At 40.7% G+C, this 17,926-nt stretch overlaps 1 protein-coding gene across 1 annotated transcript in view; it reads right to left on the bottom strand.

Moving 5' to 3' along the window:
* The window catches only part of gnal (guanine nucleotide binding protein (G protein), alpha activating activity polypeptide, olfactory type), a 36,218-nt gene that overhangs the window by 14,018 nt on the left and 4,274 nt on the right, over positions 1-17,926 (bottom strand). The window contains exon 5 of the mRNA XM_035526445.1: positions 7,162-7,259. Coding sequence (XP_035382338.1) covers positions 7,162-7,259 — 98 coding nt within the window. The remainder of the gene's footprint in view (positions 1-7,161; positions 7,260-17,926) is intronic.

Below are 17,926 nucleotides of genomic sequence, written 5' to 3'. Positions count from 1 at the left end.
TCTCCTCTGTCTCCTCCTCTCATCTCCCCTCTTATCCTCTCATCTCCCCTCTTATCCTCTCATCTCCCCTCTTATCCTCTCCCTTCCTCTTCTCTGCTCTCTTATGAAATTCCAACCTCACTGAAGCATCATACAGTGAGAAGATTTCAATACATACAGACAGACACACACAAATGCACAAACACACACACACATGCACACGCACACACTCGGCGAGTTCTTTAAGAGAGTTCTGAAGGCAGCAAGTGTCTTTGTGACAGACTGACTTCTCAAAGTCATTCAGCATACACTTCCAACTGTTCACTAGGAAAATATTAACCTGTGAATTTGCTGTTTCCTACATGTGTCACAAGTTCATTCTCCGCAATGCCTGGGACCTCAGTCTTGTTTACTTCCTGGGTCAAGTGTGTCACTTCCTGCTCCTCATGCTCTAGTCTTTACCTTGCATTCTCCAGAGCCTTTTCACCAACCACAGTGTACGCGAGATCAACACAGGATGCGTGTGGACAAATGAAAATTAGAAAGCTGACTGGAACACAGAAGACTTGCATCTCTGCCTCTATCTCTCTGTCTTACTTTGTTTTTTCCGTCTCTCTTCTCCCGTCTCTCCCTCTGTCCTCTCACTCCCTTACCTTCTGCCACTGACCTTCCTTTGTTTACTGGCCATTGGTCGGATTCTCCCTTTGACTGGCCAGAGACCATGTGATCGAAGCCTGGGTAGGGCTCCACAAAGCAGAGCTAAAATTAGCAGCAGCCTAGCCCGGCTCCGCAGTTAGTTTACATACACACACTGGTAGAGGAAGGCTGGGAGAGTGAAGGAGAGAGGGAAGAAAGGAGATCGACTGAGAGATAGAAGAGAAGAGGCTGATGCTAACTTTTTTTTCCACAGCTTATAACATTATAACCAGTTCAGTTATTTTTTTCTCTCTCCCACTGCTTTCTTCAACCCCTTTTGTCCACTTTAATACGTTCCACAAATCAGTAACAAAGGAACCCCAAAACAGACGTCGCTGTTCGCTGTGTGTCTTTGTCTGGTTAACTCAGCAATGGCTGACTCAAAGCAGGACTTGCAAGTGCCACTCCACAAATAGCTCAACTGCTCCAAGCTTTCCCACAACCAGCACAAGCCAAAAAATAAAAAATAAAAATGAACCGACACTCATCAAACTTCAATCACAGATAGGTGCTCTCCTCTAAAGCAGAGCCATAGCTGAAGGCCTACTGTATTGGAGCATTTCCACAGGAGGGGAAGTGCCTCCTCACATCCAAAACCGGACAGAACTAAACATTTGGTATCATGCGCTGCTCTTCATCTGACCTAGTCTCCTCGTTAAGGATAGCATGAACGACAACTCAGTACAGCATGTGTACTGCACACAGTATATTACATGCAAGTTTACGAACAATACATAATTGAACAGTGAGGACCATTATGACATGACTTATATATTTTCAAATATTTGTATATTTTCGAATAAAAATGGGACATTTCCAGATTAACAGATATAAATGTTAACTTTATACTTTTTTTAAACACTGTAGATACCGATCCAAATTTGTAACTAAACTTTAATCAGACTTTGCAATCAACGTAATCAATGTAAACAAACACCCAAAAAGGTTCTATGTCCAAGCCAAAGCACCTCTTTAAATATTCAACTCTTTGCTCTGCATAGCCTTGGCTATTAGCCACAGCGCACACCTCCAGTTTGTGAGCGTCTGTGGCAGGGAGCTTTGTGTTTACTCTTTGCCTGGCAGCTCTGCGTGGAGAACAGTGAGCTCTCTGTAGTCACGGAGAGCAAGAGCAGCTTCTTATCAGCCCCACGCATCTCTAATGCTTCCTACTGAAGAGTGCCAGGGAGGAAAACACAGCCATTGTGTGGCACTACAATTCAGGGGGAGCGAAACGCAACACTTATAAAATCAGACGAAAACAATCACCCTGGGCATACTATTGACTGTTCTTAAATCTCAGAGTTCCAGGAGGAAAAAAGAAATGACTGGAATCATAACATTCAGAGGTCATTTTTAGGAATTATACTAATAATAATTTTACACATTTTTTCACATAAAGGGATCTGATATTCCTAAGAGCCCAACTATTTTAAATAGTTTAACTGGAATACGAAAGATTTCAAAGTCATATGCTTTAACAATACATACAAAAAAATACAAAAAAACAGAATGAAAAATGAAAACCTTATACAGCGTGTAAGGGACCATACAATTTGATCGAGGGGAGTATTGAGATTTTAAATGTAAAACTTTCAAACATTTGATTTTGATTTGTTTTTCATTACACATTTAGTGCTTTTATATATATGTATATATATATATATATATATATATATATGGGCAGCTGGAAGAAGACCAGAGTGCCCAGGGACAACATGAAATGTGCAGGGGTATCTGGGGGTGCAGATGCAGGCGTCCGCCTGGCTCCCACGCAGCTACACTGCACTACCTCCCATCTGACTGTGTATGTGCCATGTTCCAGTGGCCTGGAATGTGCAGCCAAATATAGCCCCCAATCAATTCAAACACAGACACATATTCCTAGGACTAAGAGAGAGGGAAAGAGGAAGAGAGATACATACAGACTCAAGGACAGTGAATGGGTAGGATAGAGAGAGGGAGATGGAGGGAGAGGGAGAGAGAGAGAGAGAGAGAGAGAGAGAGAGAGAGAGAGAGAGAGAAGTATGAGATAAAGAATAAGCAAGAGACAAACACAGGGACAAAAAAGAAGTGAGTACAGTAGAGAGAGAGAGCACTTATAGGCTAGTCTGATATTGATATGGACATCCTCTTTTACATAGTTAACTGCAGGAGTATTCTGTCAGTGTTTATGTCCAGGATGCAGTGATAATCACGCTAAGACAATTCAAGCTCGTTCCAGACCTGGTCAGTTAGCACCTAATGACTGATGCAGGCTGATTGGAAACACACACAGAGCTGGGCTCATCAGCCTTTTACACTTACAATCTACATCAGGCACTTTGGACATGCTCTACATTTGTAAACATTTACATATCCTTTGACTGGAGTTTTTTAACAAGCCACAGTGCCACAAGGGAAACCTTGGAGTTGTGCAGCTAAGAAGATTGCTCATAGGATGCTATGATTTTATATTTATTTTTCACATTTCTACTTAACATTTAAGAAATGTTTTATTTTTACATATAAACCTGAATGCATTCTAAGGTGAGTTTTGCAGGGGTTTGACAAAATGGGAGCAAGGGTTTGACACAATAAAAATGCGTACAAATCTTTATTTATCTAATTAAAATGTAAACATTACCATTAATAAGTCAATTGATTAAATAGTAATCTTATCAATGCAGCAAATTCTGACTCACTGCTGAATTGACCTGACTTCACAGCATCGTAGCTGCAAACGAAAAATTCAGTCTATTGACTTTCAGGCATTGATGGCGCAAGGTGCTCATGAAGTCCATTAGCAAGATTTGTACTGTTGCACTTCCATTCCTCTTGCATCCTCAAGGCTTCCCAGGAGCAAGCGAGGAGCTTTAGCAGGTGTTACTGGAGCCCATCGGACCTGATGTAACTAGGCCCTCCTGGGAGACATCTGAACAAGCAACAACCCAGTTATGAAGCAAACGCTTTCCTCGCTACAGCCCTCATGAGTCTACTACCTGGATTAATGACTCTGTTATGGCACAAAGATCTGATCATCTGATCAATCTGATAAACTTGATCGCCCGAAAAAGTAAGTGTAACATATAATCTGAGTGGTTTGATATTCATTTATTCATCAGTGCGACATCAGCACTAATCTGAAAAAATCTTAACAGCACTTAATCCAACATTACGATCCCCAGTTTGGACACCCTTTCACACTGCTAGACAGAGCTGTCTCCAGTATAGCCCGGACACAGAATCCATTACCCAGACGGCAAAGCAACCTGTGTACACCCTACATTGAAACAGGAAAGACAAGATCATAGATCTGTGCTTTACAGTTCCAAACACTCTTGAAGGCTTAATTAGAATCAAGTGTGTCAGAGCAGAGAAAATTCTCAACTATCCAGCACCAGGACAGGGAAAAGCTGCTGTAGATCACGTGGCCTGGTCAGCTACAAGCCTGCATGTTTGAACTGACTTATAGATGTTTTTTGTTGTAATTGTTCTTTTGTGGTTTTGTTTAAACAGTTTGCAGCAGACCAACAGACTAGCACTGAGTACTGCACAGTATTAAGTAAATTTACATCACAGAAAGAAGCAGTCTGTATTAAGAAACTGGATTGACATTTTACATTGATATAGCAGACAAGCAGGGATTAAAATGGACACAAAAAAATCACAAAGCATTGATTTTAACAACACCCATATCTTAAGCAAAGATCTCACTGTGCAGGCATGACTGACGGCATATGAATATTGAGAATTTTTAAACTAGTCAAACTAGTTAGAATGTTCCAAAATTCATTTCAGTCTCAGGTGTAGAATAATCTACAGAATAAGATGAAAACATGTTGACACCAATAACTCCCTTCTACATTTCTCAAAGAGAAAGCCAGGCTGTAAGGCAGGCTGGTGAATGTGTGTGTTGTGTGTGGTACATGTGTATAGCGAGCGTGTCTTCCAAGGTACATCCTACTAATAACATGAAACTTCCTGGGAGAAGGTATGATGTTTACTGACATCACACAATCTTCAGTACCATGGATTAGGAGAGGACAGGCTGTACCCATTTCATGGTCTCATTGTTTTGTTTGTTTGTTTTTTAGTGTGTTTGTGTGTGTGTGTGTGTGTGTGTGTGTGCGTGTGTGTGTGTGAGTGTGTGTGTGTGTGTGTGAGTGTGTGTGTGTGTGTGTGTGTGTGTGTGTGAGTGTGTGTGTGTGTGTGTGTGTGAGTGTGTGTGTGTGTGTGTGTGTGTGTGTGTGTGTGTGTGTGTGTGCGCGTGCGCGTGCATGTGCAATAGGCATTATTAAAGTAACTGAGGTACATACTCAGAAATAATCAACACTGCACAAATGTGTTTAAAGCAAAAAACAAAAAACAAAATCTTAATCAGACCACAAAATCATTCACACTCAGAAACAGGGACTCAAGCTTTATGATGCTTTTGGATGCTTTCCTTCTGTCCTCTGTGTCTATTTCTCTGTCTTTCTCTGTCGCTCATAAACTTTTTGAAGAATGCTACCACAATCCCTGAAATAAAGTCGGTTATGTATGATTGGGCCCCTGAGAGACATTAGCTTTATTCAAGCCACTGCAATGAAACTGCAGTTATGCATTTCAGATTAGTGTCCTGACCTCGCTGTGCGTGTGTGTGTGTGTCTGTGTGTGTGTGTGTGTGTCTGTGCGTGTGTGTGTGTGTCTGTGTGTGTGTGTTTTGTGTCTGCCTCTGCCATGCTCTCATTTGTTATCGTGATAACATGCCATCTCAGCCAAAGAGAGCTGCTTATGATGGTCTGCTGTCTATCAAAAGTCAGCATAGTATAGTGTATCAACAACATAAATTCTACGTCAGCATTAACTTCGCAAATGCATTTAACAGTGGACATGTCTCATACTTGGATATACTGTTCACAGATGTTTCAGTTCCCAATATACCCAGCATGAATTTGCAGTGAACCCTTATACACTGATAAGGTTGCAAGGCATGGAGCCAATTTTGCCATTTTTATTTGTTAATGCTGCCTCGTACTTTTTCTCACAGATTCATGTAACAAGCTGCAAAAAACATTAGGTATTGTCCCATTCCTATCGTTGGCTATGGTTTACTTCTACAATTAGCCACTAGAGATTTTTTTAAGTAAATGCTAACCTCAGGGTAACTTACCTTCAGAGTAAGTCCTCGAACTCACTGACTGCTCTCACACACTGACTTCTGCTGCAGAAGAAGTGAGCCACAAACGCTGCTGATTCTCCATCATTGAACCAAAAGGGACCTCAACAGTAGACTCTGCATTTATTGCTTTTTGTTTGAATAACTTCCAATCCTTTTTATACTAGGACTTCTGACCTATTCTTTTAAATTCACTTTTGAGACTTATTACATTTTTAGCTCTGCAGATGCATTTGCACTTCCACAATGTGCAATTTTTTGTTCATTCCTGATTTCAGCAGCAAAATAAATAGCAAATAAAAACTAAATATAAAGGAAATGACTGTCTGTGGTTTTGACATGAATAACAGTTTGTTTCTATGAATATGCAGTAGACTGCACTTAGAGTATAACAGCTGCATGCAGCTGCCAACACTAGGGATTTTGTACAGGATTTCTTGAAGAAACTGAGAATCAGAGACATGGAGAATGGATTGAAGAATTAGCATCAAGTCTCTAATAATGTTAAGAACTGCGTTAGAGGGACTGAAAAAAATCCCTTCAAAGACCATAATGACAAGAGAACCTGAAACACAAAATATATTTGTGGCAAAACATATGCAGATTATTATGCCACCTGTTTTTAAAGGGATAATGGTGTATTAGCAGGTGTGATACTAACACTCCTCTGAGGACAGGTAACAGGACCTCAGGGACGTCAACTTATGACACAACAATTACCTCAGCCTCAGCTTGCGTGAGGAGAACAACACGCAGCTAGCCTGACAGTGCAGGCGTGGGCGATGGCACACTCACGCTCCCTGATATTGTGCCATGACCTGAGCTTGCCTGCCTTCACACTGACCCTCCAGAGGTTGAAGAGATGCACGCAGAGGCACGAAGCCTACACCTCACGCTAATCACCAGCAGCCCAACACACAGGGAAGTGGTGAGAGGGATGAAAGAAAAGAGTGGAGTGGGAGTGAGAGAGGAAGCGAAGAGAGGAAGGATGAAGTAACCAATAGAATGAGGAGGGAGAGAGAGAGAGAGAGAGAGAGAGAGAGAGAGAGAGAAAGAGAGAGAGCATGAAAAAAAAGAAGTGTTTAACCAGAACAGACCAGCAAAAAAAGGAAGAGAAGTAGGAAAGGACGCTGAAAAAGTCATTTAATGGAGGAAACAAAAAAGAAGCGTCCTCACTATTCTGAAGCACCTACAACTCTCCAAACTCTCCCATTCATCACTTTGGCTAGTCATTAAGAGTATGGTTTACGGATGAATGCTGTTATAATGAGACCAGTAGTGTTTCACAATTAACCTGAAACATGTTTTCATAAATGAACATGGCTCACAGAAGGGGAAATACTACTCACTACTGTGCACAGTCGATAAGCTGGTACTCATTTGAGCGTTCGAAGCAGGCCTTCACGCCCTCGTCATCCCAAAGCTGTTTAGCGTGCTCAAAAAATTCCTGTTAAACAGACAGAAAAAAACATGTGAGAAAAAAGAGCCTTCATTGGTTGTGGTAAAATGTTTTCTTACTTATTTTCCTTTATTAAGCACCTTTCCTTTAATTTTTTTCTTCTTTGTTTAGAGAAAGAGCAACAGTTACAAAAAATCAAACACTGAAATAAAACAGTTTTTTTGGTATGTACATTGCCTTATAACAATCAATTCAGAAGCAAATCAACACAGACAAGTCTACCAACAGAGATTTCAAAATTCAGCCTTCCTTTGGATTCTGTGGTCCATGAAGTTGGGTGGGGTAGAAAACAGAAAGGTTAAGGCTGTGGACACAGCACTGATCACTGAGGTGTTCTTTTACCACTTTCAATTAGCAGAACCCTACATGATTCACATGTAAAGCAGCAACATGTTTATGACTATTCATCAGACTCATGAATTAGCATGAGGTCTCCTTTCTCTTGGCCTGTTTACAGAGGAAAAGTGCCACCAAGGCATATGAAGCAGGATGACAGGAACCCCCTTCATTGTGGCTGCATAAATCAGGCTACAGGAAAAGGATGTGATGCAATATAAATGTTTTGAGCTCATGCCAAAGATCAGTTTTCACATTGGTGTCAGCTCATACCTGTATAAGCTAATTCCACCAAGGTTACAATGATAACAGACCAAATTCATTCAGATCAGTGAGTCTGATACGAAAATAAACATGTCATCACTGAAATTTGCCTGAAGTTCATCTAGTTGTAAAAAAGGGACTCAATCTCAAACCATGTTCGTTTATCCGGAACATGGGTTAATAATTAATTCCTCACAATCCTGACAATAAACATTTATCATATTATTTATTTATTATATTATGATTTACAGTTATCTGCCATTACCAATTATCTGTTGGTACTGACATTGCCTAAGTTAGGCACGTAATTCAGTTATTCTTAATGACTGTGGTTGGTTGGAAGCACTGTTGATGCAGCTTCTCAGAATTCACTGAGGTGAACATCTGCTTTCAGGGCAGTCATCTGCCTTCAACAACAAGCCATCAGATGCCATGCATCTTGCCCATCATTCAAATTAAACTCATGCTTATAGTGTGTCGACCTGCCTGCCCTACCCCAAAACAAGTGGGAACGGTGGGGAGAGGGGAGGGAGAGAGAGCGAGAGAGAAAGAGAGCGAGAGAGAGAGAGAGGGAGAGAGAGAGAGAGGGAGAGAGAGAGAGAAGGGGGTCTTTCTCAAAAAAGACTTGTTTTTCTCTCCCTCTTCCTTGGAGAGTAGAGATAGCTATACGGTAATTAGGCCCCCAGTGAGGTCCCATCATATAATCACCACAATACAACAAAACAAATGGCTACAGAGACGCAAAACAAACCAGTGAGAGAATGCACCAAGGCCTAAGCAAAAAAGAAAAAAAGAAAAAGAAAGAAAAATAACAAAAGTCTAAACTGTAGTCTGTGTAATGTAGTTTTAAGAAATATGGCAACCCTGACCTGAAGCATCTAAGAGGACTTCTCATCTAAGATAAGTTTCTTCTGGTACAATAACAGAGCATAAACAGTTACTAATGATATAAAACTAGGTAGGGACCTACAGGAAGGGTTCAGTATTCATGCAGTTAAAAAACATAACAACAACAACAACAAGAATAATAATATAGAGCCAGCATTACCTAATTTTCCAAATGTTTGCCTAAACATTGTACTCAAATTTGAAGTTTATTTTAAGACAATTTAACCATGCTATTACCTACTCAACAAATCCAATGGTGACCATCTTGATGTTAAAACTATAAGTTACAGCAAACACCCAACAAAGGTTTTTTATGAGTGCAATCCAACACACCCATCTTTCTACTTAGACCATATACAATGCACAATGTGTATTCTGTACAGATATACTCTCTCAGAGAAGACCATCTATTCCCCACCTTTGACTGATTCCTCATGTTCCTTTGGCCATTATAAAACTAACACAACCCTTACTTTCCTTTTTTGTCACTGGTTCCAGGTAGACTTGCACAATGTATCGTTTGTTAATCATTCTTGCAGTGATGGCCTTTGTAACATTGATATCACAGAAGGCTGTAATATGCAAACTGGCCTTCTAACAAATCACACAAGTTTTTATGGTGCACTGTGAGTATTCTGGCCTCAGATGAATGTTCTGTGGGTGTTTTAAGGAAATCACAGCATTCACAACGTTAATCAACAAATGTAAAGAATTTTGGTCAAGACTTTAGTCATGTCACATCATGGAGTCACCAACATATTTTTACTCGATTCCAGGGTATATTAAAATTCCAATGTAGAATTTTGTCAATACAGTGCAACACTAGTTCCATGTGTGCCTTGCTTGATCTCCAGTAGAGAGGTCTTCATTTCATCTCCATATTCAAATCTGGATTGGCTGTCCTCCTGGTCAAAGGACATCAGTCTCTCCAGCAGGAATCCACTCTGGATAAGAAGAGTGGCAGCAGAGTGATCTAGTAAGTGTGTTTGTTTCTGATGAGGCAATACTACTTCCTACTTTACCACAGCCATAGAAAGTGTCAGTTAGACTGAGTGCTATGCCATCACTGGTTATCATCTTCCTTGTTATTAACCAAAAATAACAAAAAGAGATCAGGTTTTTTTTCCACTATATGACCAAACACTGTAAGACCACAGTCCTCAGACTGTTAGCATAAGCATTGCTGGGACGCTGCATTTGCACCAAGGCCTGTAACGCCGAAGCTTCCTTTACAGAAGTGGACACAGTCCTGGTGCCGGGTGGCGGCTGAGCAGCAAACAACAGGCCGGGGTGTTTCTGAGAGTTTGTGTTCACTGGTAATGCGGAGGAGGCCGAGAAGAGTGGTGAGAGACAAGGGGATCCTGTCCAAAAACAAAATAAAATATCGCCATGCCAATCTGAAGCATCCAGGGAGCCTGAACGAAAGGAAAACATGAAAACAAACGTTAACAGCCAGCTTGTGGCCTTTCAGAGAGACAGGCCTCTCCCTACCTGAGCTTCATTAGCACGAGGAGAAGGCAAAAGAGTCATTAAGAGAAGGGTAAGTAGAGCCGATGGCAAGCTCCTGGGACATGGCTAATGACAGCCGCTGCTGCCCTGGGACTCCCACGGGCCCTACTGGAGCTCCTCCACCAGGAGCTCAACATGAGACCAGGGACTGCACACCCACACACACACATACATGCACACACACTCACTCGAACCCAAACAGATGCACATGCGAATCCGGAGATACTCACACATGTGCACGCTTGCTAAAACACACAGAGCAACACTAAGCCGTTTGGACACACAGTTCCCCTTCAATTTAACACGCTCACACACACACACACGCACACACACACACACACACACACACTCACACACACACACACACGCTCATGCTCTTTCAGAATAGGGTGAACTGTTTAGGCTCTCTTTAGATGTAAATATGCTCTGGCTTAAATTACAGATGCAAAGCTTTCCTGCGCTGCCTAGTTATTTACCCACAAACAAGCAAGAGGAAAAAACATATATTCAAATTCTGTCCTTTATGATAATTATGACACAAAACACACACACACACACACACAGCCCACACAGTTCAAATGTAGCCATGAGAAAGATATACCTCTAAATGACCCACTTGGTTTTGTTTTCTGCCTCCAGTCCTAGACACAGGCCATAAAGCTCTCCAGGCTAACCTGCAATATGCCACGCTAATGCTTAGTGAATCACTGGCCAATCTACTGCAGACTCCAGTAAATTTACTCACACGTACTTATGCAGGCCACATCTTATTGCTAAAGCATGCAAGATAGATATGGCTAAGTAATAGCAACAGCTATTTGTTTTTTATGCCCAGTTCACTTTGTTGTGCGTTGTGCAGCCAGACCCCCAGAGTTCAGCAGACATGGGTTAAACTGGCCAAAGAACAGAATGCGTCTCCCCTGTTTCCTGCCAGTGGGAGAAAATCATGAGGTACTAACATATCCCAGCCTTGACAACACACACATTTACAGAGAGAAACAGAGAGGATGTAACCCTCACAAAGTGAGTCCACTGGTGACACCAATACAATCAGATTAATCGGTGTATGCATGCATGACAGGGTGTGTGTTTTAGTTGGGTAACTGCACACCTTCACAGTGTGAAAAAACAAGGCGAAAAAGCGAGAGCTGACTGTAAAATAAACATAACACACACACACACACACACACACACACACACCACACACAAACTTCCAGACACACAGACGCACACACACACACTTGTTCCTTGTTCACCCGTCCATCACTGCTATCATCTGTGCTAAAAGCTGCTTCTGTCCTCTGTGTAACATGCTTGTCAGATTCCCTATCGAGATGAGAAAAAGAAAAAGCACTGGTCCTTATGAGCTCAATTAAACAGTGATATGCTCATCTTTCAGTATAGCTTCTAGAGGCTTATTTAAAAATGTGTGTGTGTGTGTGTGTGTGTAGGTGCACACACGGGCATGCATGTTGGTTGTGTTTTTTTTTTGGGCTTTGATGTTGGTAACATATGCTATAACCACATCCGGTCTTCATGCACACACTTCCTCCCTTAACCAATCTGAAAAACTCAGCTCCCAGCAGCGTCAACAAATTCATTCCCCATCTACAACGTTTTTGATGAGCCACTTCTTTTTTCTGCTCTTGGGGGAGGGCTAAATATGAGTGTGTTAACCAGGTCTACTGGTATGACCTGCTACTGCATAAACATATTCGACAGATAAACAAGGAAAGATGTGGTGTGAACGTATAGATTTTTCACATGAAAAATCTAATTTAGTCAAAGTTTCCATTGCCATTGTTTTTATTTTGTATTCTGTGCGTGTGCATGTAATCAGTATTTCATAAGTTCCAAGCACTGTATCACGTTCATCACAAGTACAATATTTACACTTCTCTGTACACTATTCTATACAGGAAAACAGAAAAGAAGTGAGCAGTGTTTTAAAAGAAAGAGACAGTGTGCACTTGCATATATTAATCTGGAGCTGCCCCACCTCATCAAAGCTGAATTGTGAAAGAGAAGTCTACTGTTTGGGGTCCTAAGTGGTATATTTGGAAGATCAGATAAACACAAACAATGCCCCCAGCATTGCAATTTTTTAGCTTATAGTAATGTCTCAGTCAGACAGGAAGTTTACCTCGCACTTTATGTTTAGCAACGCCTGTCACACACTGTGAGGCATCAACTAAATGAAAAGACTATATTTAGCAACTGACAGTTTGATGGAGATGAAAAAGTCTCAAATCCTTGGGGCACAAGAAAGCCATAGAGAGAGAACAAAAGAAAGAGAGAGTGAGAGAGAGAAAAAGACAGAGGAAAGGCGAGAGGAAGAGCAACTCAAAGAGCTTGAACACACAGCTACCACAGAATCATCACTCCTTCAACCAGGCCATCTATATTCGTACAATACTTCTATATACGTCCCACATGCTGCATGTCATCTCAGCTCCTACCCTATTCACCCAAACAGTGTACGTTATCCAGGGCTGACCCTGGCTAAAACAGGGCTCTCTGTGTTTCCTCTCCTGCCATCCCTTTTCCTGAGCTGGGGTGAAGAATCTCAGTCTGTAATACTGCCTTTAACAAACACACAGCAAGGCTTTACACTGCCGGACTGGAAGCTTCAGGAAATGGAGGTCCAGACCAAAGCAGACGATCACAGGAAACAGGATTAGCAGGAAGACATGAGAGGGGAAAGTGAACTTGGAGGGTTGAATCCCTAGAGCGGACATTTCCTTTAACGGCAGCGCAGGACCCACAAATTACTTAGAACCTGGTTCATCCCGACATAAGGAGAGATAGCTATTGTGCAGACTACTAGGGAGGAAGTGGTTACCAATTTCTTGGTAAACCATGGTAAAATTCCTGATGGTTAGTATTATCATTTAAAAATGTAATTGTCATTAAAACCATTGTTGATTATATGGTTGATTAGAAAAACTGAAGTCAAATACTGTCTAGCATTATCAAAATTTCCAACATTCTCTCAGATGCAGGCACCGCATACAATATGGGTTTTTTGAAAGTGAAAACATGGTAGAAGGCAGTCACAGTGCCTTCTAAGAGAACTAAGTCTGAAGTGCAGTCGAGAGACTTCATAATGGGGGAAAATATAATTGTCTAACTTGATCATACCTTGTCAATAATGTAAACTGAAGATTTTGATGTTACCTACTCTTATAAAAACAATAAACAATGTCAATGGTGCACTGATGTAGTGAAATCGGTACTTTTTCACCTCAGCCTCAGAGCTGAATGTCCATCAATGAGCTCTGTGTTCATTTGTATTTGAACATTCTTGAAACAACACAATTTAGACCAATTGTTTCCTTCTGCTGTATGGACTGTCCAGTATAACTACAATATGACAGCATTATTTATATTATTTGTATTTGTATGTATATAAATTCAGTAAATAGTTTTGATTTCTGTCAGGGGGAACTGATCACTGGAAGACACTGCTATTTAATTTGCCCTCTTCAGCATTATTGTTATATTTTGAAGGAAACTAAAATTAGTCTATGATACCAAGACTTGTAGAAATCAGACTTGACTCTTTCCTTTGCATTTGAGCATCCTCGAGTAGTGTGAGTAGTGAGTAGTGGTCATACTCGGTAATTCACATCTTTCTTACAAGCTCATTTAAAAAACTGGAGCCGGGTATGGGAAAGTTGTACCAGGCAGCCTAACTTCTGCCTTTAGAGTGTTTTTGTAGCCCGAGAACGTAATTTTGTCTGTAAAACACCTAGTAGACTATGTATGCTAATTCATTTCAAGTACAGAATTTCAAGGTCATTTCAATGACAGTAGGTTAGCCCACTACCTTCTTTTGATGTGGGTATTTAGCAACAATAACACTAATAGGCATAATAATTATGACGCCTTTGACTGCCATCTTCTTCGCGTCTTCTCTGCATCATCGTGTGTCTCTATTCACATATTGCACATGATAGCACATTACATAGTTTAGTCACCCAACCATGGCATTTTGTTGATTTAAAATCCAGCAGTCATAGAATTTGTTGTAAATTCTTCCAATAGGAGAAACACAGTAATTACACTGGCTTCTTAAGGCTCATTTTTACTTATGTAAATAATAATAATAATAATAATTAATAATAATAATATACTTGTTTGGACATTTTCGGCAAATTTGAACAATACCATAATAATACTGATTACCATGATAATTCAGGTTACTATAATTGTGACATTAAATTTTCATAATATTTCATCTCTATCATAGGTATCCATAGAAGACAACCAGTTTCAGCAGTGGTCGAATACAGAACCAAGCCAACGGAAAGAGTACTCCGCAGTGAAAACCCCACTGTCTGGTTGATATTAGGAACGTCAGTTCCTGCTGAAGTGAGAGCAGGCTCAGTGCTCTCCTAAGCTAATCAATAACATGGTGATGGGGCCTACAAGGACCATGTAAGCCCACCTTATGCTTAAGTGGTAAAACAAGAAGATACAAGAGAATGTCAACTTAGTAAATTATTAGTGATAAGGCAGCAAATTCAGAAGAGAGAGAAAGAGACAGAAGGGGGGAGAGTGCGAGAGAGAGAGAGAGAGAGAAGGGAAGTGAGGCCCATTTCCAATACAGAGAAGCTGCCCTATGTTCTAGGGGAATATAAAAAATTAGCAAACAAGCAGCATGGTACATTTACACTTGCATTTACACCACGTGATACACTCCTATAAGCACACACTTTTTATTCATTTATTATCATCACTATTTTCTTCACCTTTTTCTTCTACTTTTTATTACTATCTTTTTATTATTGCTATTATTAGAATATCTTACCTAATTGTTAACATTACAATAATGCATAAATCACATTCATTCTTTTATGCTCCACAATGCTCGTTTGTACTACAATGTTCTTTTAAGTTCTTAAACTTTACACCAAATCTTTGGCAAAACAATTGTTAATATTTATCTAGCCAATTAACCAACATTGAATTAAAGTTAACTGAACTGAACTGAATTGAACTGAATTAAACTGAATTGAATTGAATTGAGAGAGAGAGAAGCGGGAAGGAAAGAGACAGAGGGACAAGTGGACAGAGAGAGAGAGAGAGAGAGAAGGGGGAGAGATGCATGGTTAAAAGAGAGGAGGGAGGGAGGGAGAGAGAGACAGAAAGATGGGGAGGACCTCCTCAGGGCTTGGGCTCAGTGAGGCTCGTGACACACTTTGAATGAAAGCAGTGTACACTTTACTGCCTTGAAAAAGAAAAAAAGGAAAAAAGAGAGCAAGAATGAGTAAAGAAAGAGGGAGGGAGTGAGAGATAGCTAGAGAGAAAGAGAGAGGCTTGGACATGGCCCATTAATGTTGCTTATCACAAATGGCTGCAAGCTGACAGAGATCAGTACACATGTGCACTCGCCACTCTCTGTATGCTAAATCACGTGCTAAAATTTTTATACACTTACATGTCTTAGGTATAATGCTTTGATTCTTATTCTGTAACTAAAATACAGACTTGCTAAAAACTATAAAGTCCAATTGCAAAATAGATGCATAAATACTTGACAGTAGACGGTGCAAAAATAGTTTAAATAAATCCGAATTCATCAAGATATTCGGTTTGGACAGTATGAAAGTGTGAGGCACTTTCTGAGAGTCTGAACAGAAGTCATGAGAATGAAGCTGCATGGAGCGATGCATGCAATCAGCATTTTGATTTAGTCTCTGACACTGTTCATGAAACACAGAAGTGTAAAATAAATACATAAATATCATTTACACTGCATTTACACTAAAAAATAACATTTACACTAATAATAATAATATTATAATTATTATTACTGTTGTTGTTGCATTGTACTACTATTAATAATAATAATGATTCTCAGTTATGCAATAACACATGCTAATGGTCATATCTTGTTAAGGGGGTGGGAAGAACAAACGCTTGTTATGCAGCATCAAAATGCAATATTACCACACTGTTATACAGGATGAATGAATGTTTTTCAAATAATTGTAAGATGCAAAGATAGATGATTTCTCCAATCACTAGCATCACATTAGGATGGGTCTGTTTCCAAACTAAACATTCCACCTTTGTCACAGAATATAGACACTGTTCATAATATGAAGTCCTTTCCAAAACTGTGCCAGTCAAGACAGCAACAAAACCAAATGTTTCACTACCTCAGTCAGTTACAATCTTCCCAAACCTTCCTTAGCACAAGGCCCAACAGCTGTGAACCTGAACACCAGAGACCCATCACAGCAGGACCCTTAACACAAGAGACCCATCAGAGTAGGTCCCTGAACACCACAGACCCACCAGAGCAGGACCATGAACACCCATAAGAGCTGAATCCTGAACACCACAGACCCACCAGAGCAGGACCATGAACACCCATAAGAGCTGAATCCTGAACACCACAGACCCATCAGAGCAGGACCATGAACACCCATAAGAGCTGAATCCTGAACACCACAGACCCACCAGAGCAGGACCATGAACACCCATAAGAGCTGAATCCTGAACACCACAGACCCACCAGAGCAGGACCATGAACACCCATAAGAGCTGAATCCTGAATACCACAGACCCATCAGAGCAGGACCATGAACACCCATAAGAGCTGAATCCTGAACACCACAGACCCACCAGAGCAGGACCATGAACACCCATAAGAGCTGAATCCTGAACACCACAGACCCACCAGAGCAGGACCATGAACACCCATAAGAGCTGAATCCTGAACACCACAGACCCACCAGAGCAGGACCATGAACACCCATAAGAGCTGAATCCTGAACACCACAGGTGCCTCTGTCCTGTGCCCAGCCCTCATCCAAAGTGGTCAAAATCCCTTTGCCATTACATAATAGACCTCATTAATTGAGCTAAATCTGGAAATGGACATTTTATTTTTGCAGTTTTGTAGTGTGGTGGTAATTTTTTTCCCTCTCACAGTCCATGGTTTGACAGACAGTGGACATAACCAGTCATGTAGGACTAAACAACACACACACACACACACACACTCACACACACAAACACGCACTTCTGCTAATACATGTAAAGTCCAGCCTAAAACCATTTAGTGCTGAGCTATCCTTACCTACCATTCAGAATTCAAACAGCATTTGAAACCTTCAACATTGAAAGGGCTGTAGTACAATATGAATGGACAGCAATACGTAAGGAATTTCACAGTGTCATCTTCTATCACACACACGCAATGTCACACCTTCCTGATGTTCCAGCCCCAGGTGCAAAAATCTGTAGCAAGTCATGAACTGCACTCCACAGGGGAAGAGGGAAGCATAAAATGGTTATTTTCAGTGTTAACCTAAAATCTGCAGGTCAGGTACACATGACCCTAAAAACAGATCTGGCCCAAATTCTGTAAACAAATAAAACATTTGTATGCAAGCTATGAGGAGGTCTATGAATTCCCTTCTATATATAAGCATGCATGGATACATACCACAAAACATAAACTTACTATGATCTTTATTAGGAACATTTTTTAACATTACATATTGATTTTATTAGAAACCCAATATAAGTGCTCAGAATTAGAATCCATCTGTCACTGAGCATAACACACTGCTATCAGTCAGTTTCTGACCATTGCACTATTGTTGGCGGGACATTTTTGGGTGCTAGACCACCGTCAACAT

The sequence above is a fragment of the Electrophorus electricus genome, chromosome 5, assembly GCF_013358815.1.
Source record: "Electrophorus electricus isolate fEleEle1 chromosome 5, fEleEle1.pri, whole genome shotgun sequence".
NCBI classification, from domain to species: domain Eukaryota; kingdom Metazoa; phylum Chordata; class Actinopteri; order Gymnotiformes; family Gymnotidae; genus Electrophorus; species Electrophorus electricus.
The sequence above is the reverse complement of the archived record's forward strand: the minus strand, read 5'-3'. Positions and strand labels throughout refer to the sequence as shown.